Source organism: Pteronotus mesoamericanus, unplaced genomic scaffold, assembly GCF_021234165.1.
Source record: "Pteronotus mesoamericanus isolate MK-2021 breed Mesoamerican mustached bat unplaced genomic scaffold, CSHL_Meso_final contig_263, whole genome shotgun sequence".
Classification (NCBI taxonomy): Eukaryota; Metazoa; Chordata; class Mammalia; order Chiroptera; family Mormoopidae; genus Pteronotus; species Pteronotus mesoamericanus.
This window is the reverse complement of record NW_026555112.1, coordinates 10,027,442-10,051,345: the sequence shown is the minus strand read 5'-3', so window position 1 is coordinate 10,051,345 and position 23,904 is coordinate 10,027,442. Positions and strand designations below refer to the sequence as shown.

The window sequence follows — 23,904 nt, the reverse complement described above, 5'->3', positions numbered from 1 at the left end:
TGCCCTTGTGGGGAGGGCAGAGCCTGAGACTGTGCCTGGCACACTCCAGGCTCTTAGCAGATGCTTGCAGAATACATGACAAACTGGAGTAGTAACGCTACTAAGTTATTACTATTGGCAGTATACCTACTATGCAGGAAGGAAGGGAAGACTCAATTGCTGTTAGGCATTGTACAAAGCACTAAATTTCTCTCTATGTTTTAATCCTCACCTGAGAATGTTTATTGATATCAGAGAGAGGACAAAGGAGAGAGAGAGAGAGAGAGAGAGAAAGAAACACTGATGTGAGAGAGAAACATTGATCAGTTGCCTCCCGTCTGCACTTTGGGGATTGAACCTACAATGCAGGCACATGCCCTGACTGAGGATTGAACCCACAACTTTTTGGTGTAAGGGATGACACTCCAACTGAGCCACCTGGTCAGGGCCTAAATTTATCTCATTTAAGTCTTACCATAACCATCTGCACTAGAGTATCATTATCCTCATTTTACAGATAAGGAAATTGAGGCTCAGAGAGGTTAAGTAACTTGCCTGACATCACAGAGCTGGAAAGTCACCGAGCTGTCCCCTGGTGTGGTAGCCTGTCTCCAAGACGGCTGCCCTGTTCCCTGTTGAGGAGGTGAAACTACTCCTCCACCTCCTGAATCTGGACTGGCTTCCCCGACAGGAGAAAGTAGCAGAAAGGACAGGCTGGGACCTCTAAGATCAGATCGCAGAGGGTCTTGCAGATCCCTCCTGGACCTCTTGGAACATTCGCTCTGAGGGCAGCCAGCCCTAGGTCAACTGTCTGACCACACTGAGATCACCCCGCTGCCAGGATGGCCATCCTGGCTGCGGGGGGCCGCTCCCTGGGGAGAAACTGCAGCCAGCCTGGACCAGGCTCCTGAAATGGAGAGAAGGGGTTACCCTGGACATTCGAGCTCCAGTAAACACCACATGGAGAGGACCCAAGGCTCAGAGAGATGGCCCTGGTCGAGCTGTCCCAGCACCTGCAGCCATCTGACCCGCTCCAGCGAAGGCCCTGGTATTGAGGGACAGAGGAGAGCAGACTGCCATGTTCTGCCCAAATTCCTGGCTCACAGGACTGTAAACCTAATAAAATGGGTGTTGTTCTATGCCACCAAGTGTTGTGAGGGTGGTTTGTTAAGTGACCACAGATTGCTGGAACACCACGCGGTCCTAAAGAAGCCTGGCTGGACCCTCACTCAGGCCGCAGGACGTGGAACCGCCAGTCTCTGGGCTGGGATGCACGGGAGGCAGTCACGGGAGGCAGTCACAGGAGGCCGACCCTGGAGCCGCTGCTGCTCTAGCCCCACCCATGGGGGAGTGTCTGAGACCTCGACCTGTCCTGGCTGCGGGTCACAAGAAGCACTGAGGTGCCCCTCCACACAGGCCAGCCCATGCCTGGAACGTCCTCTTTAGGTGGCACCATCACGCTCTCATGTCTAATTACTACCTCTCTCGGGTATAAATTGAAACCCACTGACCTCACCTTTCAACTGCTGAGACTTAACCGTCTCTGACCTTGGCCCCTCGGGCTCCTCCTTGCTCATTGGAAAATCCCTGCCTTGGCCTTTCCTCCATGCGTCTCAGGATTTCTACAATCACACTTACTATGGCAAGTGGCCTTAGTATTATCTACCTTCCATGGAGCACCAGTGAAAGAAGGTGGCCCAGGGGTGTGGTGTTTGGCGTGCGGGTGTTTGGTGCAGGTGTTGGGGGTGGTTCCTGGGAAGAGCAGGCTCTGAGCCTCAATTTTATTGTAAAACAGGGATAACAACACATGCAGTACCTTCCTTACTGGGTTGTTTTGAGATTCACTCAGAATAACAGTTAACTCAAGGACAGCACCAGCCGACATTTATTATTTACCATGTGCGCTATGTGGCCTCTCCTTGAATCCTGACAACAACTCTGTGCCGCGGGCGATTGTTATTCCTGTTTTGCCTGTGAGGTGCTCACTTGCTTATGAAGTCAGCACCTGGCGGAGCTGGGGCTGGAGTCCAGGTGTCCTGATGGGCCACGTCTTGGCCACTACACCTTAGAACCATTCTTAAGATGGAAGATTTCTGCAAACTGTTCCAAAACAAACAGATGAACTGAAAAACATTAACTACAGAGGCTCCTGGGTGATCCATGGATCTCAGTGGGGCCGAGGCTGCCTTGGTCTCATGCCAGGACTATAGGAGAGGCAGCCTCCAAGCAAGGGGTGTCCTTTGTGACTTGACATGAACCGTCAACACAGAAATTCTTACCCCGTGGTAGCCTGTCAGTGACGTGAGGATGACAAGAGGGAGGCAGGCCACCCTCCCTCTCTAGCACAGGCTCTTTAGGGTGGATGGGCTGGGGCGCCATCCTACTTTCAGGAGAGATCCTGATTGTAATCCAGGGATGCAACCTTACTTTCGTTCTGCCAACTGGAGGCTTGTGTAGGCAGCCGTATTTAGTGCGGGCCCCTTAACGGCAGCCAACGCTGAGCTGAACAGCGCCACGGGCACGGGCTGAGCTCCCTCCACAGGGCGGGGGCTGACCCCTGGCGCCTGGCCTGTGCTGGCCCGCAGGCAGTGTCCAGGAGGTGCCCACTGAGTGGTAGGGGCTGGGAGGCGCCCGGAGAGGCAGAGCAATGTTCTCACTGTCCTCCTACACCCTAGTCACAGGCTGGACCCAGCACACTCATCGGTTTGGTGTTAGAAAGACTGCAGCACAGTTTGTGGGAAGCTGTCCCCTGGGAAAAGCTCCAACCACTAGGTAATTAATTTATATTAACTGGTGCATCACTAGGATTTTTCTGTGTTGGAAACTCCTGGTTTGAAAATCTTTTTGGCTCGAGGGTTCAATGGCACATTTGCAAGAATATCCGATATAGTGTTTAAAGTTTTCATTAATATGGGACTGATTAATAAGTATTCTACATGGAGACTCGTGGTGGATCACTAAGCAGCCATTTAAAATGAAAACTGAGTCATTGAAAAAAAAAACTAGTTACAAGAAAAGGAAATCAAGGAAAAATAAAAAAGGAAAAACTAGTTAAAAGACTAAGTAAAAATATATGTATATATACAAACATAGGCGGTTTCTGTCTGTGTGCACAGAAAACACAGATACATCAAAGTGTACGTGTGGTTATCACTGTGTGTTGGAGCCATGGATGATTTTTCTCTTTTTATACTTCTTTGTATGTTTTGGGCTTTCTTCCCATGAAGATGAATGATTTCACAATCTAAAAAATAAGTCTTTTCCATTTTGATAGTTAAAAGCAAGAGAAAAATCTTCTAGCTCAAAAGAATCTTATTCATTCTTTCTTTGTCACCATGGGGTTCCTAGTGCCTGCTCATTCTTTGGCAGAGAGGGCTGGGAACTGCTTTCCAGGCAAAATCCCTGCCCTGTTTGCAGGTGTCCGCATGGCTCACCTCCATGCACCAGCGGGCTGCCCGTTCATTTGGCCAAGAATCTCGTTTAGGTACTTCCGTTTTCACGTGGGATGTCCAGTCTAACATCTGCTCAGCTGAATTTTAGAACATCCAACTCTTCCTTCATCCTGGAGCCCCAGTACCTCTACTCCAGGTAATGAGCAACAAGGGGAGTGCTGTCTGTGGACAGCAACTTACGGGCATGCAGTCAGCCCAGCCTTGTAGCTGTGCCAGGTTCGATCGCTGCACCAAGCCAGACCACCTGTGAACCTGAACCCATTCTGTTTCCTCTCACAGGGATGACGAAGTGGTAGTTGCGGCAACGACCACATGGCACTGCCCACGACATCCAGCTACGTGCCTGATGTGATTATCTAACCCTCACAGCCCCTTAGCAGAGGAGGTATTCTCATCCCTATCTTACGCGTGAGAAGCGCACGATCCATGAGGCTGATTAACTTGGCCAAGTTCACCCAGCTAGGAAGGGGCAGAGCCAGGATTCAAATCCAGACCTGACGTCAGATGAGCCAGTGTTTTGGGCTCCCGGGCTATCCTGCCTCATTGTTTTCAGAAGTCTGCTGGTGTCCTGCACCCCTCTTTCACTGAAGGACCCTCCAAAGAACCATGTTGTGTTTGAGACATTCACTCTATGAATGCTGCGCAAGACACTATCACATGATAACCCCTCATGGAGACCCAGGATGAAACATCCTTCCAGTCTCATTGAAGTTTCATTTTTTTGAGAGGATGTGGCACACTCAGCAACAAAATAGCAAGCTTGGGTAGTGACTGCATTTCCCTGTGGACAGGCCTCGACCTTCAGGAAGCTGAGAGCCAGATCTGTGCTCAGCTTTAATGAGGGTGTAGAACTCTGCAGTCTGCATGTCGGTGTTAAAATTTTTCCCTTGGTGTTGATCTTCCTTTTAGTCTGTATTTTTCCCTAATTAAGATATGTGTTCCTGTCTTTTCGGGTTCATCACACCTATCTGTGCCGGCTGCCCAAGTGCTTTACGGCGGGAGGCACAGCATAGATGGTGCCCATTTATTTGCGTAAACATTTATTTGAGAGCTTGCTTTGTTTAACCCATGAGGACCAAAATGGCTGAGAAGGTAGGTCAGACACCAGCCTCCCCGTCACCTGGTGGGAGCGACAAGGAAGGACGTGAGCTGAGAGGGGAGGGGACACGGCAGGGAAAGAGGGCCAGCATCCAGGGAGGCTGCTGCTTCCAGGCAGACTGTTCTGACCTGTCTGCTGGCACTTTTCATGAGATGAAAAAAACCTACCACCACACTTTAGTGACTGGAATTGAAAGAACAAATATGTGTGTTAATTCCATTGACCTGGGAAGACAGGCCTCGTTATTCTTTGGTCTCTGGAGGGTCGGCAGAGGCCACCCCTACCCACACCTGAAGAGGGCGCAAACACAGACATTCAAGGTGAGAGCTGCACCCGTGCAGGGAAGCGCTGGGCGAGGCGGAGAGGCCAGCGGCAGCAAGAGGAACCTCAGAGGTTCGCTACCCCCGTGCTGCTGCATCGAGACCATGCCTGGCTTCCTACCTATGGCGCCCATCACTGCCACGGAGGAGATGGCCCTGAGAAGGGGGTCTGGTCCAGGTGACCTTTCCATCCTGGAGGCTCCAGGATTCTCTGACTGGAAGCTGTTGTCTGTTTTCACCGAGCCAACTGGGGATTCAGTTTAGAGATGTGTGTGCAGTGGGCACGTGTTAAATAGCAGCACATCACACAAGGGCCAGGCTGCGGGGCTTAGCCATCCACTAGTCGGCACTTAGAGATGCAAGGACAGAGTGTCCGCCTTCCACCTCAGGGAACGTTCTCACTGCAACAATCCTCCCCTAAACTATTCCAAATGGCCAAGGATCTCGCCTGTTATAAACTGGCTTTTGTTTTTGGCAGCACACCCTTGTCCCACCTCTCACCTTTGCCTGGTGAATTACTACTCATCCTTGAAGACTTACCTGAGGCATTATATCTTCCAGGAGCCTTCTCTGAACCCCTGTTCTCCACCCCCGTGCTCAGCACGGTGCCCCTCCTCAGCTGGCTCCACGGCATCTTGCGTATAACTCTGCTGACTACATGGTCTCCGTGAGGATTTTCTTTGCAGGTCCAACTCCCCCCTTGACTGAGCTCCCAGAGGGCTCTACTTTCATCTGACTTTGCATCTCTAGGGCTTAGGTGCTTAACAAATGTTCGCTGGAGGAATTTAGAAAAGGAAGCTGCCTGGCAGGTCCCTAAGGTAAGAGGCCCTGCTCCCTGAGTATACGATAAGGGAGGCCAGGTGGCCAGAGTCACCTCTTCCTGCAGCTGTCCTCCCGCAGGCAGACCTGGGGGAAAAATGCGGGCACTGCTGCTGGGGCCTGAAGGCAAAGGACAAGGGTTTTCGATTTGGGTCCTCTATGGGGTCTCCTGAAAGAGTCCACATTTCTCTTTTGGCTGTGTTTTGCTTGTACTTCTTGTTTTTCAAGAGCTAGGGTAAGCTTCGTCTACAACTTGCTTCACCCATGTCTTGAGGCAAAAATAACTGAGAATATTCTGGGCATATTCACAGAATCCATTGACATCTCCTTAGCTCTACCTATAGTTAGTTCTCTCCAGTACAAGCGAAAAAGGAATCTTGATTGATTATATCTATAGAAATACATACTGCCCAGTCACAGGCCTTCAGCACTGAGACGTAAGTATTAGGAATTCTGCTGAGATGCCTGTCTGGTCCAGAGCAGACATGTCAACTGGCCAACATGTATGTAGCTGCTGCTGCTTTTTTTCTTTTTTCTTTTCTGGTCACACTTGAGATAGCTTCTTTAGGGCTAATTTCAGGTAACTAAAAGAATCATGAAATTAATATTTCCTCCCAAGTATAACAGGGGTACATGGAGAAGATTTTGAAAATACATAAAGAAGAAAAAAAAATCGCCTATAAAATTCTGCTGGGATAGGTACTGTGACACTGTGGTGTATTTTCTTCTTACACTTGTACGTACACACAAATACTTCTGTATGCTATCTGAAGAGTTAAATATATGAATTTACAAACAAAGTCAGAACCAGACTTTATGTGCAGTTTCATATGTGGCTTTTTCGCATGACATTACATCATGAATGGTTTCCACATGTCATTAAATGTTCTGCAAAAACTGGATCTTTAAAGGGGGCAGGACATCCCACTGTACCTGCCAGGGTTTAACTTCACGCCTCACCCTGGGTACGGGAGTGCCCATCACCTCAACGAAACGCTGGGAAAGGAGGAGGGGTCCTGCTCACTAAACCATGACTGTTTTTTTTTTTTAAATCACATTCCAGGTTCCCCATGGAGGTCACCCACTTGTGCTCCACAGTCACCCCCATCCTGGAGCCACTGGCTCTCGAGGGCAGAGGGGAAATGTGACCTCACAAGCCTAATCCTGTCGTTGGTGGGGATTTGGGGAAAGGGTGTGCAGAGCAGAGATTTGCTTGATGTCACCCTCTCCCCACTCTTCAAAGATAAAGGCTCCTGGCGGAAGCGGCGGCTGGCCCTTCACGAATGTGGAATGCCTTCCAACGGGGCCCTTATCAAAATCAAACCCTTTTCATTGTCACCCTGGTTGCTGAAAATCTTTCTCAAATGGACACGTCCATTTCCTTGGCTTAGCAAACACAGTAAATATAAATGACTTTTTCTGGCTTTATTGCAGATGCTTGCCTAATGCCCTGAGCTCATTGTTCCCAAGTGAATTAACAAGTTGTCACGGCTCCAAACTAACCCCGTGTTCACGCAAACTAAACGCTCAGCTCCCAGCCCCAGCGCCCCTCCTCTGGGAGACCCCGCCTCCCGCACTGCTGGGTGCTGGCACAACTCCAGGAGAGCACAGAAAACATTCTACTGCAACCACATGTTACGCCCCCACTTCTCTCACAGAGCCGTGCGCCCCCGGAGAGCAGGCACCTGGGCCGGCTCGGAGGAGGCACTCAGTGAAGGTGTTGTATACGGACTTGGACTTTCCCCAGGCGTGGAAGCCGCCGCGCCAACCGTGCAAACCCCAAACGGGGGTGCGAACCCTCCCGCAGGGTCTGACAAGGTGGAAAACAGCCGCCCCCCACTGCTCTCCTGCCCTCAGCAGGTAGAGCAGGCTGAACACCAGGTGCTGGAGACGGCGCGTGCTGTCTCATGGAGCCCCCTCAACAGCGGCGGGCGGTGGGTGCTACTGTTCTCTCTAGATCGCAGGCAGGCGAGGAGGCTGAGGATTACAGGCAATCTCGCCCAAACGATAATGCTCAGAAGTGCTGACCTGGGACTAAAAACCAGGCTGATTCTAAAGGCTAACCCCCTCGTAAACATGGCACTTGATTTTTAGTTATTTGGGAGGGTGTTATAATGAATATATATATGAATGCTGCAAAACAACCTATTAAAAAATTTCAGAATGCCTACCTTCTCACTTCACAGAAAAAGGGATCGATTTAAGGCACTTATAACATCTACTCCCCCTGCCTCTTTTCCTCCAAAATGGGAAGAGAAAAAAAGTGATGATGATTCTCTGAATACCCACCCATGGCTGGCTTTATGGCTTGGTTTATTCAAAATGATTTATGCCAAAGGAGAAGAAACATGGATAGGTGCAACCCACCAGTGCCAATGTACTCTTCTTTTTTTGGAGGGGGTAGTGGTGGTATAAGACTATGGGGCTCGGTGCCGCTGTTTTATCCATCAGGGCCATTTGCTGCCTTCGGGGTCTTGTGCGCCTCCTGCTGCAAGCCTTGTGGGTGAGTTTCAGCTGGAGGCACAGGGCCAGGCAGGGCTTCTGCTTTATGTGTACATTGCTACTTTGTAAGCGGGAGACTAGTCAGGGCTGGTGTTACAGTTCAATCTTCAGGATTCTATGTACTTTAACATTTTCTTATACTGCCATGTACTTTCATAGTATCATAATCAAACAGGTTGAAGGCCCTTTCCAGGTGGAGGAAATTAGAAAAAGAATGAAAGAGACCACTTAGCTCCATGTACACAATATTAATTGAGTTGTCAGAGGTCAGCTAACATCAACGACAACAGAGGTTTTTTGGCATCTCTGAGTCCCCACTTTGTGGACAACCTCTGCAACATAAACTGTAAATACCTTTTGTCAGGAACCTCAAACTACTCCAAGCAAATAATCTCAGAGTTTAAGAAAGAGCCAAATGGGTAAAGGTGGTCAAAAGGTACGTATTTCCAGTTATAGGACAGTAAGTTCTGGGAACATAACGTATAGCACGGTGTGACCATAGTAAACAATACTGAGTTACATATCTGAAAGTTGCTCTAAGAGTAGACCTTAAAGTTCTCATCATATGGAATTAAATTTGCAACTGTGTGAGGTGATGGATGTTAACTTATTGTGGTGATCATTTTGTAATCTATACAAGGTCTGTCCACAAAAATCCAGCCATTGTTAATATAACAAGAACAGTTTGTATGACATCAATGTAACCTGGCAGCGAAGGAGAGTGGACTGGAATGTGCATGTGTGAACAGTGATGGCTTCACTGTACTAGTCAGTGGGGGCTGTAGACGCCCTTGAGTGAGCATGGGTACCGTGTGGCCATCAGATTCAAAATGACTGAGCAGAGCAATGCACCTGCATCCAATTCTGAGTTAAGCTTGACCATTCCTCTGCAGAAATGATCCAGGCGATTCAGGAGGCTGCAGCTGTGGGCAACTGGTGTTTGGCAGCTTTATCATGAAAACGTGCCTGCTCATGCATCACGTCTCATGCAGAATTTTTTTTGTGAAACATCCATTCACCCAGGTGACTCAGCCCCCCTACCCAGATTTGGTGCCCTGTGACTTCTACCTTTTCCCAAAACTAAAATCACCTTTGAAAGGAAAGAGATTTCAGACCGTCGATGAGATTCAGGAAAATACGATGGGGCAGCTGATGGCAATTGGGAGGACTGAGTGAGGTCTCAAGGTGCCTACTTTGAAGGGGCACGTCATTGTCCTGTGTACAGTGTTTCTTGTATCTTGTATCTTCTTCAATAAACATCTATTTTTCATATTACATGGCTGGATACCTTCTAGACAGACCTTGTACATATATCAAATTATGCTGTACACCTAAAATGAATACTATGTTCTATGTCAATTATATCTCAGTAAAATTGGGGAAAAATAAAGGGCTCAGCAATTTTAATTTCATTAAACTGAGAAGGAAGACAAGATAGAAACTTGTAGCAGAGCCGAAGTCAGAAACTGGCAGAGGCATCACTGACCACGACCGTGTGGCTGGCTCTAGCCCACTCAGGCGCAGGGCTCCTCCTCTCTCCTTCGGCTGGCTGTCCCGTATCGATGGTAGAGCACTATCAGATGTCTGCTGGCCATGTGTTCCTGCATTTTGCCATTTCTGTTTCTCCAGCTGAGCTCCTCTCATGGCCCACATTCAGCCAAGAAAGCCCAGGAAAGAGGGAGCTCATCTCCCACGCACACCACCCACCAGCGCCGTGACTCCAACACACACGTTCCTGAGCCAGTCCAGGCCACACCAACCACGGGCGTGGCCTAGACTGTCATCTGGAGATGACAGAATCTGGGAGTTGCAAGCAGGACAAAAATGAGCAGGGTTAAAAATACCAAAAACTGCAAACACATTCTTTTATAGGAGAAGTGAGAATTAACAAGGGTCTAGCGTCAGTCATGGCTTTAATGCTATTTCAAAAAAAAAACAACAAAAACCCAAAAACCTTTCCTGTTTTAAAACTATTGAATGAGGTCCTTCCCAGATTTTTAAAATAGATCCAGTACTCCCACAGAGAATGCATCAAAATCTTTCTGATCTACCCACCTCAATCCTACAACTTAGAAATCCAGACAAAATGAGTAAATAATACATTGAAGGCAACAGTTTCCAAGTTACCTTGGCTATTACCGTATTTTGCCATGTATAATGTGCACCATATTGCCCAAATTTTTGAGGGAAAAAGAAGGATGCACTTTATACATGGGTATGATGAGTACCCACCATGGGTGTAATAACCCCATGTATACTGCGCATAAAAACATGGGTGCGCATTCTCATGGCAAAATGCGGTATATACATCTCTTAAGATGGTGGCCTTCAAAGGAGGGTCATTGCAGCCTTGGGATCTGGTGGCCACTGAAGTACTCATTACCCTTCACCCTGCCCCTTGTAATCCTAGCAGCAGGACTGGCCTTCATTCATTTGAGATGGGAGAGGAAGAGAGCACCACTCTCCCCAGAAGTTTTAACCCCACAATTTCTAGTCTTGTGACCCAGCCTTCGTTTCTACCCAATCCTACTGCTCTCTCCTCCCCCAAGTTTTCACTGCCGGGAAGGTGGAGTCTGGGAAGGCTTTTGTTCTGAGAGGCATGTTCTGGGCCTAGCAAGTGAGACGTGTGAATAGAAATCAGCTGCCACAAGACTGCGAGCCTAGAAAGCAGAGTAGGCCTGGTGCTGGCAGGTACGGACGTGCTGGCTTCTTTTCTCGGGAACGGTAACTCCATTTTTGCTCTAGTGTTTTCACTGTCATCTACCTGTCATTTAAAACTGAAATTACCACAAGCTGAATTCAGCCGAGACTTTAAGAAATGGAGACAGGCCTTGAGATCATAAAGCATGATATTTCCTGAAGTGTGTCCCACAGAACACCACCCCTGCAGGGTGCTCTCCCAAAAAGGCTATGGTGGCCTAATGAACTCAGGGAGCGGCTCACGGCACCCCCCCACCCCCGCCCCCGTGTCTGAGCATATTAGACTCAGCAGTGTCCGGCAGTAAGTGAGCGACGTTAAATTCACGTGCTAGCTCTCGTAGGGGCGCTTGGGCCTCCCTTCCCAGGTCACAGGCTTTATGTGGGAAAATGGTCTGAGTTTCGAATCTAACTCTCCCTATCCTGGAAGCATCCTAGATGTCACTGAATTTTCTCAATGGTAGTGAGCACTCTTAAAAACATTTCATGACCCATCAAATGGCTCCAAGGTCAAAGGGGCAATAACTTTGCAATTTAAAATATATGCTTATTCTTATAGTCAGCTAAAAGATTAAATGTATACTTAAGGTATTTTCTTTCCTTCCTTCCCTCCCTCTCGCCCTTCCTTCCTTCCTTCCTTCCTTCCTTCCTTCCTTCCTTCCTTCCTTCCTTCCTTCCTTCCTTCCTTCCTTCCCTCCTTCCTTCCTTCCCTCCTTCCTTATTCCCTCCCTCCCTCCGCCTTTCCCTTCCTCCCTCCTTCTCTCTCCCCAACTCTTTTTCTTTCTTTCATCATTTGGGCAGCCCAGGGGACTGACTTGTATCAAAAGAATTTTAAGGCTTCAAGACTGGACTGAATATTGAATTGCCCTACATAGAGAAACAAAATCCATGCTCAAAGAGGCTTTTTTTTTTTTTCCTTCCTTCTTTCACCAGCAAAGCTTGTTGCATCTCAAAATTGCTCAAAGGCCCAGGTCACAACTGGCGGCCTTTGTTACTATTTTTGAGGTTAGACAAACTGTTCACCTAGAGAGGATTAAAACAGTGGGTCTGTGTTCTAAGATGAGAATCATTTGGAGCTGATACCAGAATTCTAAACTACTGAATATCTACAATAAATCAAACACCGGGATGAAAACACAGAAGGTGAAGCAGTTCTCCCCACGATTTCCAAATGCATCTGGGATATCACCTTGATCTTTAAACTGACCACCTGACTATTTTCCCCCATATTTCATCCCAGTCCTGTCGTGTTTGGATAATGTTTGGATACTCTTACGAAGGCAAATGATGTATTACCGTAAAAACCAATTTAGAAAGAAATGCTGCAATACTCAAGGAGAGGCTGGAATTCAGCCTGAAAAGTATCAGAATATTAACACTGACATTCAATGAAAACACGGTATAGAGGCAATACACCAATGTGAGGCCCACAGAGCCAATGTTTTCTTTCTAGTATTTTCTTTCTAGTTTATTTATGTGTTGCTTTCTATTTTTTCAGTTCTTTTACAAGGGCAGTGGGAGAACGCTGGACTATAAATGCACTTCTGGCGAATCTATCCTATGTCTTTTAGCAGAAAAGGGGCCAGGCTGTGAACTGGCCTGTCGGGAGGCGAGGAGAGAGAGCAGGAGGGGAGGAGGGAGCTAATGCTGAACACCTGTTCTTTATGAGGCACTCTACATATGTTCCTTCATTTAGTCCCAGCGAAAACCGGGAAGGTATAAATCCTTGGACCTGTTTTATCCACAAAGGAAACCAACGCAGGAGAGTCCTGCAATCGATCGGAGATCAGGGGGCAGGCAGCTGCACTGGGATGTGCACTCTGACCTGCACGTTCTTTCCATGACACCCGTCCCACTGCCACAGAGAAAGGTGTCTCACACAAGCCCAAGTGCACGTGGGCAGAATAGAATTTCCCTGTTTAAAGAAACAATTGCATTTCACAAGAATGGCTCATTATGCTTAAGTCACCAGAAACCTCATACTGAGATGACTTGAATCAACGCCGCTGATCCCGTGCCGAGAAAGGCATCCGGAGATATTGAGAGTGGCCTTTGGGGGCTTTGCTTTGCAGCACTTACTGTTATCACATGTCACGCTTGTATTATTCTCCTCGTGCCTCCAAAAATAAAGGGAATTTTTTGAAGGCACATGAACATTTTTTCCTGTTTTCAGTATTCAAAACTGAAATGGGTGAGCCACATTCAGAATGGTACAAATGTTCTGAACATGCATCTAACATAACATACCTTAGAATGGTGTGCGTTTTGCATTACAGTCATCCTTGGCCCACGTATGTTTGTCAGACCTCAGATAGATTGTTCCAATCAGTCTTACCCATGACATTGAACCCCCAAGAATATATTATACAGCAATATTTACACAATTCTTTAATTATGTCTATTTTAAACGCATTGAACAGAGAAGGACAATCAAATTAAAGTGACATTTTGGAGTTCTCCTGATTACAAAGGATTTCCTGCTTATAGCCACATCTATTTTGTCTGCTCAAATGTAGAATGCCCCAGATGTACTATACTAACGCTATCCTCAATCAATTTGTACCATCTTTTGGGGGTGTGTGTACATTAAAGAAGCACTTGTTATTTTCTAGAATTGCTTTCATTTCCAAGTTTGTAATATATGGGTTAGTTTTTAGACTTAAGGACAAATGAAATTATAAGCAGTATCACTCTGTAAGGACATCATTACAAGACTAACTTCTGAATAAGCAAATGGACCAAACGGTGGTGTTCCCAATTATTTTTTGTAGGTGTCTAATTTGACTGCTATTCAATAGAGCAAACCAAAAATAATGTATGAGGCACTGGAATTCATTTTTCTTCCAAACAAACCCAGACTATTATGTCCTACTATTTAAAAATGGCAACCAGAGAAACCAAGAGACGTGGTGAAGGAACAAGGGGGCTGGAAGACAGATAGCAAAGAAAAAAAGGATTCATCAAATCCGAAAAGTGAAGTTAGTAGTTGAGCACTGACATTTCAGATAATGGGGGGATGTGGAGTTCGATAGAAAAAGCTCGGAACACTGAGTCTGCAAAATACTTTATACAAGGTATACTTTCATATTGGGTTGGCCAAAAAGTTCATTTATTTTTTTCCATAAAATAAAAGACACATTTTTCATTTTCACCAATAACTTTATTGATTTGGATATTCTGAGTAGGTCAGCTATCTCCTGCATGGTATGACATTGATTGTTCTCAATTAATGTCTTGATTTGATCGCTATGAACTTCAACTGGTTTACTCAATCGTGGGGCATTTTCCAGTGAGAAATCTGCAGCATGAAACTTTGCAAATCACTTTTGACACGTTTAATCAATCACAGTGCCTTCTCCATACACTGCACAACATCTTTGTTTTTTTTTGCGTTTCAGTTGTGTTTTTACCTTTCTTGAAATAATAAAGCAGAATATGCCAAAAATGTTGTACATTTTCTCCCATCTTCAATATTAAAATGGCTACACAAAAATTCACCAATTTTGGTAAGTTTTTATAAAAAAATATTTTATTATTTATTTTTAGAGAGGGGAAAGGAGGGAGAAAGAGAGGGAAAGAAACATCCATGTGTGGCTGCCTCTTGAGTGTGCCATACTCGGGTCCTGGCCCGCAACCCAGGCAGGAGTTGTCACCACTGGTTCGCAGGCCGGTGCTCAGTCCACTGAGTCCCACCAGCCAGGGCCAGTTTTGATAAGTATTTTTTTTTTTAATGCATGCTGATACAACAGCTGTCACAATACAATCTAACGAAATTGTTTCAAATGCAGTTAAAAGATCACTACGCACTGCTAGAGCCATCTTACAGAAGAAACCAAATGAACTTTTTGGCCAGTCCAATGGTTGTTAAACATGCCAAGTATCTTAATTGCAAATTGGGCTTTCAATAAAATTCAAGTACATCTGAGGAAATATTTAAATTGTCCAAAGAGGGCAGTTACTCACCACATCGAAGGCAGTAAACACGTGACAATAGTGGTGATTGGACTTCAAATCTTTTGTGATATAAGCAAACGTTGAGAGGTCTTCTGGGTCCTGGGCGGCACAGGAGATATTACGAATTTCATGCTCGGCAATTATGTTCTGGAAGAAATGACAGCAATGACTGTTGTTTTCCTTTGCAAACCAGCGTATTTGACAACCAAGGCAAATGACCTGAGAAGCAGCTGCGTTCTCCCTTTTTAGAATGTTCTAGACCAGCACCATTCAAAATGAGCCAACATATTATCCGTGGGTATGTACGCCAGGTCTGAAACAAATGTTTTCATTTAATTAAAAACCACCTGAAATAGTCACATCCTGGAGCAGCGGTTCTTACCAGGTGCTGCGCACAGAAGCAGTCTGGTTGGCAGACACTTCTTTAGAAAAAGTAATTACTCATCATTTTACTGTCTCCATTCCCCCTGCGCACCTGGAGATGGGCAGGGCCGCCCCCTGCTGACTCCGCCTGGAAAGAGTCACCTGCCACAGCCGGTAGGCTGGGAGGAACTCTGCCCCAAGGAGGTGGGCCCTGCTGTCTTCCCTCCTGTGGTCTTGCTCCCGGCCCCACCTCCCCCAGAGCAAAGGCAGGTGCAAGAGCGGACAGCAGGCAGGTAGAAGCATCGAGGGGCTGACTTTGAAGACTCCAAGGAGGCTAAGGTGCAGGGGCAGGATGAGGGCAACACCCCACTGCACTGCTCGGGCCCTGGATGCCTTGCTTGACGTGGAGCCCCGGATGACAACACTTCACTAACAGTACCCGCTGTGTACAGCTAAGAGAGGTTTAAGCTTATCATCAATGGGCAGACAGGGAAACTGGTCCACAGAGTGTGGACGTGCCTCATATAAGGCATGTGGTAGCGCAGGGACTAAAACTTGGGGTTGCCTGACTGGACAGTTCAGGATCTTTCACATAGTCACGATACCCCCATCCCCACGCATTTCACACTGGTTTAACATAATTTCGTTTTTTCTCTGTAGCATGTTTTTATGCCATCTCTCTGCCAGGCCCCCTCATCCCAACCTGCCTCTAAGAAGAGCTGTATCCTGAAGCACAAAAGTACCAAGGAGCATCACCGGCTGCAAACCCCTGCTAGAAACTTTTTTTTTGATACACGGATGTATTTAAAAAGCAAACAATTTCACATAATTGTGTGATCGTTTTTATCTTATAATAACTTGTTCATGCTTTTGCAGTTGTCATAGCTCTAAAACCCTCAATATGTTAGTTCCCCTAATTATGTTAACTGAACAGTCTTAAATAAAAATCTGTTGGCAATATCGTGTTCGAGACACAGCCATCAACAGCTATAAACGTGTACAAAGTGTCCTCCCCTGCCTGCACCCCCGGCAAGGACTTCATGGCCCTCACTCCACTGAGCTGATGGCTGGGAAGTAATTAGAGAATTAACACAGAAAAGAAAATTAAATGAAGACATTCTTCACTGGGGCCCTGTACGGTGGCACTACATGCAGCGCTCTGTCAAAAATAACTCAAATTGAAACTGGAGTCCTGAAAACAAGTAACTTTCTATTGCAAGATACAGTTCTGAACAGAAGGTCATGATCCTTTTCTGGCATTCGGAGAGCATTTCTTCAAGTAGCATTCTAAATTAGGCACCAGTGAGACGTAAAGTGAACTTAAAAATAATAAGACCTACAAAGTCTTTCCAGAGACGATGTTAGGAGGTGCTGAGAGCCTCCACCATCATTTTCACTGGGGGTCGTCAGTACCTCGCAAAGCCCCTGTGGATTTGGTCTCACCTGTCCAGGAGCCGCTATGACCGGAAACAGAACATTAGCTCCAGCTGTTAACTAAATTGACATTTTGTGTTCTTCAGTTCTCTCAGCATAACGTGGATCAACTTCTTGGGAAAGTATGACAGTGAACAGTGCCCTGTGGTTTTTGTTGCACCGAATTCCGTCAATCTTCCCAAATCATAAGCTGTCATGCTTGACAATTTTCAGTGCTGTGTGACAGCATCGTGGCTCGGGGCGAAACTGTAAAGCAGGTGAAGTGTGGCTTTGGAGGGTCGCATTATGGACTCTTCAGCTCAGGGCTCGACATCTTAAGCCCCAGTGTGATGGTGTTTGGAGGTGGCTGGGTCATGAGAGTGGGGTCCTCGTGAATGGGAGGTGTGCCCTAAGCTGAGCCAGCTCGCCCCTCTGCCATGTGAGGACACAGCGGGGAGACAGCTGTCTATGAGCCGGGCAGTGGGTTCTCCTCACACACTGAATCTGCTGGTCACTGGGTCTTGGACTTCCTAGCTTCCAGAACTGGGAGAAATACATGCTTACTGTTTAGCAGACCAGTCTGTGGTCATTTGGTATAGTAGCCCAAAGGGACTTGGACATTTTCCCCACATCTTCTTGATCTCCCCCCGGTTTTCTGGACGACCCCCCCGGCCCGTCCCACTTCTCTATTCACGAGGGGCCCAGGGCTGTCTTTGAACTGCTCCTCCAGGCTCCCCTTCTCTGTGTTGCTCCATTTCCAAAATCAGCCTCGTCTCCCACTGTTGAAACTTTTATTTCTCTTTTCCCATGGTTTAAACTGGAGGGAAGGCAGGCTAATAAAAATATTCTATGCTCAATTAAGAATAGCTGATATTTTATTATCCTAACTGGCACTTAAAATGTGCTGTTAAGATTCATAGACACAGAGAACAGACCGATGGTTGCCAGAGTGGGGGAGGGCTTGCGGGACTGGGTGGAAAAGGTGAAGGGATTGAGAGGTACAGATCGGTAGTTACAAAATACTCACGGGGATGTAAAGTACAGCATAGGGAATATACAGTTAATAATACTGTAATAACTGCCCTGGCTGGTGGGCTCAGTGGATTGAGTGCTGGCCTGAGAACTAACGGGTCACCAGTCTGATTCCCAGTCAGGGCGCATGCCTGGGTTGCAGGCCAGATCCCCAGTAGGGGGCGCTTGAGAGGCAACCACACACCGAGGTTTCTCTCCTTTCTCCCTCCCCTTCTGTCTAAAAATAAATAAATAAAATCTGTTAAAAAATATTGTAATAACTATGTATGGTGATGGGTGGGTACTGGAAATATTGGAGGGGGGACACTTTATAAAGTCTATGATTGTCTAATCACTAAGCTGTACACCTGAACTAATACAAAATAATATTGACCATAAACTGTAATCGAAAAAAAAGTTGTTAAATGACTGTATATTGGTGGTCTGTGTAGGGAGGTATTTTTGAGCTTAGCTCAATGTATCTGCGGTCCTAGAATGTGGTGAGGACTTAGGAGTCACTCTTGAAACACTGCCATCACTCTGACATCATCATGGGGGACAGGGGACACACCTCAGTGTAAAACAAACTCCTCTTACATTGCTCAGCCTCCGTATCTAAGCAAGTTCTAAGGAATCTAGAGTTTTTAAAACTCAAGAGAAGGGCTGGGGAGGGGCTCACCTTGCCCCTTCTCTGGCATAGAGGGTTGGGCAGCATCCTTTAACAAGAAGAGGTTGTTTTTCCATCTGTTGCCTTTCATCATGTTGAGAAACAGCTAAAGAGATGCCTGGCTGGCAGGTGTAGAGCAGAAGTTTTGGTTCTGAGGAGGAATGTGTGGTACTGAAAAGATGGCGCCGAGAAACTGGCCTCTCCCCGGCTTTCCTCGCTCTGTGCACCAACAGGCAGGGCCCCCAAGGAGAGGCAGTGGCTCTGGCCCCGAACAGCATGCATGCTTACTGGGCTCTTTACTTGACTCCAAAAAACAACAGCCACTAGTTTGGGCAAATGTTCCAAATTGTTTTGTGTCTGAAAAATAGCATAAGCCAGCCCTGTGTGAAACTGTCATTCGAAATAAGCAAGCAAACAAAACCAACCCTTGGCACTGCATCGTTCCTAAATTAGCTGTGGGGGGCGGGGCAGACTGAGGAAGGGGTCAAGCAGGGAGGCCAAATGCAGCCCACCTGCATCCACGCGCTGGCTGTGGGGATGCATCACCTCCGGAGGACCCTCCCTGAGCTGAAGATGGGTCTGCAACTAAATGATCCTGGTCCTCTGGGCTGAATGTCATGCTAGAGCTGCCTGTGAGCCGTGTGCGGATCTACAGAAAGCTGCTGGGCTCTCTACCACATTTTAGTACTAAATTGATTCCAAGTTCCATTTTTAATTCAGGATCATTTTCCACCTCTTCCTTCTTGAATCAGGACTAGTGATGCATTTCCTAAGTTACTGGGCAAGAAATCTGAGTTTACAACTAGGCCCCTGACCCTTCCCCTTGAACTTGGCCAACGCCACTTATGTATTAGAGTAACAGGAAAGCAATGCTTTGTGGGAGGGTTCATCTTTCACATAGTCTAATGGGGGCTAAGAGGAATGGAAGGGAAATTGATACAATTATCCCTTACACTTCAAACTAGTTGGTGGAAGGCAGCTGCGGAGTGACAGACCAGCGTCAGGTTAGGGGATGGGAAAGTCAAGTTTTAGTCCTTCTCCAAGATCAGCTTAGCAAAGGGTCTGGGGCCTCGGGTCACTCCACCTGCCCAGGGCAGGCCGAACAGCCCTCTCTATGGTACCAGAGCAGGGTGAAAGGGAGCTGGTGGTTGGGAGAAGGCTGTTTATGAAGAAAGTACAATGAGAACATCAAACATGAATGTTAAGCCATGACATCAGCTGAGCCTTACTACAAGTCTAATGACCATTAGTAACTAAGGTGGCACAGTCTTCAAATAGGTCTACATGTCCCACGTCCTTCAGTTCAAATCAAAGTGGCCGCCAAGACAACACCGCCTAGGAGAGAAATCTCTGGCACAGGCCAGGAGCAGGACTCTGGGGTTTATCCACCTGCTCCTTTCCTGTCATGGGCATTAGAGGTCAGCCTTTGCTACAGAAGAGAGTGACAAAGATGCCACTGCAGACGCGGCCACAATCCAGGTGCACGAGCACAGTTCCTTCCACGCCACAACCTGAGGGGTCGCGACCCCTCAATCATGGGCCTCCATGACTTCTGCAGCCTGATTGGTGGCAGTGTTTCTCAGCCTCCCACAGTCAAACTCCACCAGGGTGGCTTCGCACCATTTCTTCTTTCTACCCTTTTAAATACAACCTCTCTGCTTTGCTTCTCACACAGCAAGTACTAGCCTGCTTCCCTGAGTCACTGCTCTCTCACTGTCCGCTGTGAGATTGGGGCCGATGAGCTACATGGCTGGACACTGGGATGGGGACCCTGGAGAGCCAGCTGAGGTCAACGTCTCCACATCACTGCAAAATGCGGGCGCACGTTGTCATACAGTCATGAAGAGGTTGGCTCCACTCGCCACCATCATACGCACTTTGCCTTTGCTCCACATTTGAAATTATGCGGATGGCCACCCTCAGGACTTAAAGATGTGCCAGCCTTCTTTATTTGGCATCTTTATTCACACAAAATAGACTTTTGCGTATCTTCTGGTGCTTCTACTTCCAAAAAGCAGTCATCTGTGAGTAGAGATCTATCAGTTAACAGCGACCGAAGCAGGAGTATCTCCTCAAGGTTAAAAGATCTGGTTCTAAAACCCTTGATGTGTCCATAAGGAAAATCAACAGAGCTGACAAAGCTCTCTCGCGTTCCTCTGATCATGGAGAGTGGGTTAGAGCAGATGCTAATACAGATGCATCCAGTAATACCACCAGCTTCCTGGAATGGCAGCTTTAAGACTCTGGGAACTTCACAGGGTGAATACTGCTTGTTTAGAAACTGTCAGAATCCAAGCCTGCCAAGCAAGCTTGCTCATCTAAGAGTGTGTCAAACTCACACACTGAAAAATATAACCTTCGGCATGGTTTTCAAATGCAAATGGGGTGAAGACAGTTGCTCCGGATCAGGGGGAAAAAAAGCACGTGTCGAAGCCTTTCTTGAAATTTAGATACAGTAATAGCAATGGTGTCTTCAATGAGCGTTCCACAGCGTTTTGGAACTTTTTAAACCAAATGACTACAATTTAAGGATAATGTGAGTTTCTGCACCAGTAAAAATGCTTCCAAGAAATAAAAAGCAAATCAGCTGGGGTTTTTCTGACGAAGTTCTCCAAAATTGTAGCCTGACAAGCATAACTGGCACCAACATATTGCAGAGTTAAAGTCAACATTCTGCCATGAGCTTTGGGTATTGTCAGCCTTGCTGGGCTGTAAGCTTTCTGCTTGGTTTTCCGAACTGTTTCTAAAACTGGGAGGTCGTTTTCCTAAACATATTTTGGGAGCTTGGGCATATCTGACTGCTAATGGGGCAATCTCCTTCATTACAAAAAAAAAAAAAAAAATCAAGACAACTTCAAATTGGTTGATTCAGATGCTCAGGTTTATTACAGACACCCAAGCATCACTGCCCGAAGGACTTCCCCGCCCCCTCCTCCCTCCTCCCATAGCTGAGTCTAGCTGTTCTGGTTCTAAGTTCCCATTGTTCAGGTTCACCTGTTTCATGTCTGCTCCCTTTCTCCCAAATGCAGTGGGTCCCAGGCAGGTGTGGGCGGGGAGTCCAGACAACAAATGGTATTCACCAGCGGGGATCACCTCATTTCCCTTCCTCGTACACTATACCGGTTGGAAGGCGTAGCAATAAAACTTATGGCCACTGGGGCATTTTGTCAGGACGTGCCCGTCACTGTGCGTTTACCGAGGGAGGGTGTTCACACCCCAGCTTTCTGGCACCCTGGCATCTTTGCCAAGAAAGGAACTCTGCAGCACCTTTTATATAAAATGCAACCCAGCTGTCCACCCTTGACCTTAGAGTCCCCAGAGTCTGCCCACTGTGAGTACAATGTTCCAGCAGAATCCCAGCATGGCCTGGGCTTCTTTTCTGATTGTGTCTCTTAAGCAAACAATACAGTTGAGATTTTGTTTGCCACCTCAGGAGCTGAGAATTAAACGCAATTATAAAATATTGAAGTCGGAGAATGAGTTCCTTGTGTGAGGTATTCACTGCGTGTCTCAAAAGAAAGGACATATACGTCTCTGGGGAAATGGGAAGACAACTGTTACAGCCCTCCACCTGGTGACATTTCCTCAGATGGAAGGATGATGACATCGCTGCGTTTTCATTCTACACAGAATTTTTTTTTTCTGTTCTAATATTCTTTAGGTCCAAAGGGACATGCCAGATAGTAAGCAGCCACAGCCTATTCGAGAAGACACCATGGAAAAGTGAAGGCAGAGTATGTACAGGAATCCAGATCAAGCCCCCCCCCCCGCCCCCCAAGAAATGTGCCGTTCTCTGTGCACTGAGTGCTGTGGCTACAGTTGTGTTTAGGGGGCAGGAGGTTCGGGGCGTGCGGAGCTATTGTGATGGGGCATGTTGCGCATGATGGGAAGCAAAGGCTGTTAGAGCCTGTACTCGGGGGCTGAGCCACAGAGCGGTGCGGTACCCACCTTATTTGTTGCATCGATAAATTTGACTCCTTTATATGAGACGGAAAGAATAATAGTCGGGACCTTCTTCATTTGCTCTGTAGACTTCTGAAATTAAAATTAGAAAGCTGTCAGAGCAGTTTGTGTTGCATGGCAACTGAAGTACATATTTTTTTCTCTTGAAAGATAAAAATGAGCTCAACCCCCCCAACACACAGACCCCAAACATGCACCAAACAGTCTAATTTAAATGAATGCCTCCCTTCCCCTGGGCTCAGCTATGGTTTGGGCTTACAAGAGTCTGTCTTGCACTTCAGGATCTAAAAAGAGCTTGTTCTGCTGCTTCATGTGGGTGAAGGAATACTCCTTTCCCCTCACTCCAAAGGGAGAAGCAAGCAGCTCTGTTTCCTACTGCAATTTCAAGTGATGACCCTTTTGACTCGAGTTAAACCGTGTCAGACTGAACTCCATGGGTGAGTTTAGCATTAACAAAACGTATGCTACCACTCTTTTCTTCCTAGTCGCTCTCTTCCATCAAGGGGCAAGGCATGTCTACGTACATACTTAAAAAAGGGATTTGAACTACATCACTGTGAATTTTTCTTGAACCTGGCCAAATCCACGAGAGCCGATAGTATATTTATAGCAGAACCACCGTGACCGCACGGGATGTATTACCGCCTGTGACAACTGAGCTGTGGGGGCGCCCTCTGCGTTTTGAGCCCCAGCAAAACCAGCCAGTCCAGGTAACTCACTTTAGCATTTAGCACTGTTCTGTCCCCTTAGGCTAAGCCCTTCTAACAGGTGCTCCCACCACCTCAGTGTGCTTAGGGTCTGCGGCTTCTCCAGCTCTACGCATCTGCAAAAAGCTTCTCCGTAATTCAGTGTGCGCCTCTTCTGTGGGGTTTTACCACGCATCCCAGGTCACCTGCAGCCAGTTCACTTCCCTCCCCGCCATGGACACTCCCTTAATAATCACATTAAACATCCAGGAGAACCTACCTGACAGTTAGCCTGATGGGTGTTCCAGGCAAGACAGGTGGGAACATAACAAGAGAGAAAAATCGATAAAAAGGTAAGTGGAAACCATTTCAATAATTCACCGACAGCACACATTCATTAAAGAGGAAACAGACTGGGCTGTACAGCTCTATGTAGATGCAGAGAAACTGTTGTCCAAGAGAGGCTGCCGGCTTCTACAGCCCCGTCTCCCCTCTTCCTTTCCTGTTTTCCCATCCTTCTGTTTGCGGCTTTGCATGGTCTCATGACTGACATGCAAGAGTCTTCTGCTCTGAGCCTTCCCCAGCCAGCTGTCTGACGTGTGTTAAGGGGCTTGGGAGAAAACGGGAACTTTTCAAATTTCTTTATTTAGACACACCATCCAATTTTCCATTTTTAAATTCTGACACATAACCCGAATTAAAGAAGGCATTTAGTGGGATAGCATGAATGGAGAGCCATTGACTTCAATGATGATGACTGTATCGCCTCTTTGACTTGAGCCACTGAAAAGGTGTTTCGTGTTGTCCTGGTTATTCTGACACACATCTTTTTGGTAGTTGCTATACCTGTTTCAAAGATAATGATTACTAAAAGGATAACTACTTAATATATAGTGGGTGTTTCATACACTATAGAAAGCATCAGCTCTTTGGAGGGCTTTTTAACTAGTTTTAATACTACCCAGACTCACCCGTTTTC

General features: G+C 46.9%; 1 protein-coding gene across 6 annotated transcripts in view; it reads right to left on the bottom strand.

Moving 5' to 3' along the window:
* Positions 1-23,904, bottom strand: part of ANKS1B (ankyrin repeat and sterile alpha motif domain containing 1B) — an 811,229-nt gene that overhangs the window by 7,418 nt on the left and 779,907 nt on the right. For all 6 annotated transcript variants that reach the window (XM_054574655.1, XM_054574656.1, XM_054574657.1 and 3 more), the window contains 3 exons: positions 23,206-23,217; positions 22,225-22,311; positions 14,832-14,969 (listed from right to left, as the gene is read on the bottom strand). In XM_054574655.1, coding sequence (XP_054430630.1) covers positions 14,832-14,969; positions 22,225-22,311; positions 23,206-23,217 — 237 coding nt within the window. The remainder of the gene's footprint in view (positions 1-14,831; positions 14,970-22,224; positions 22,312-23,205; positions 23,218-23,904) is intronic.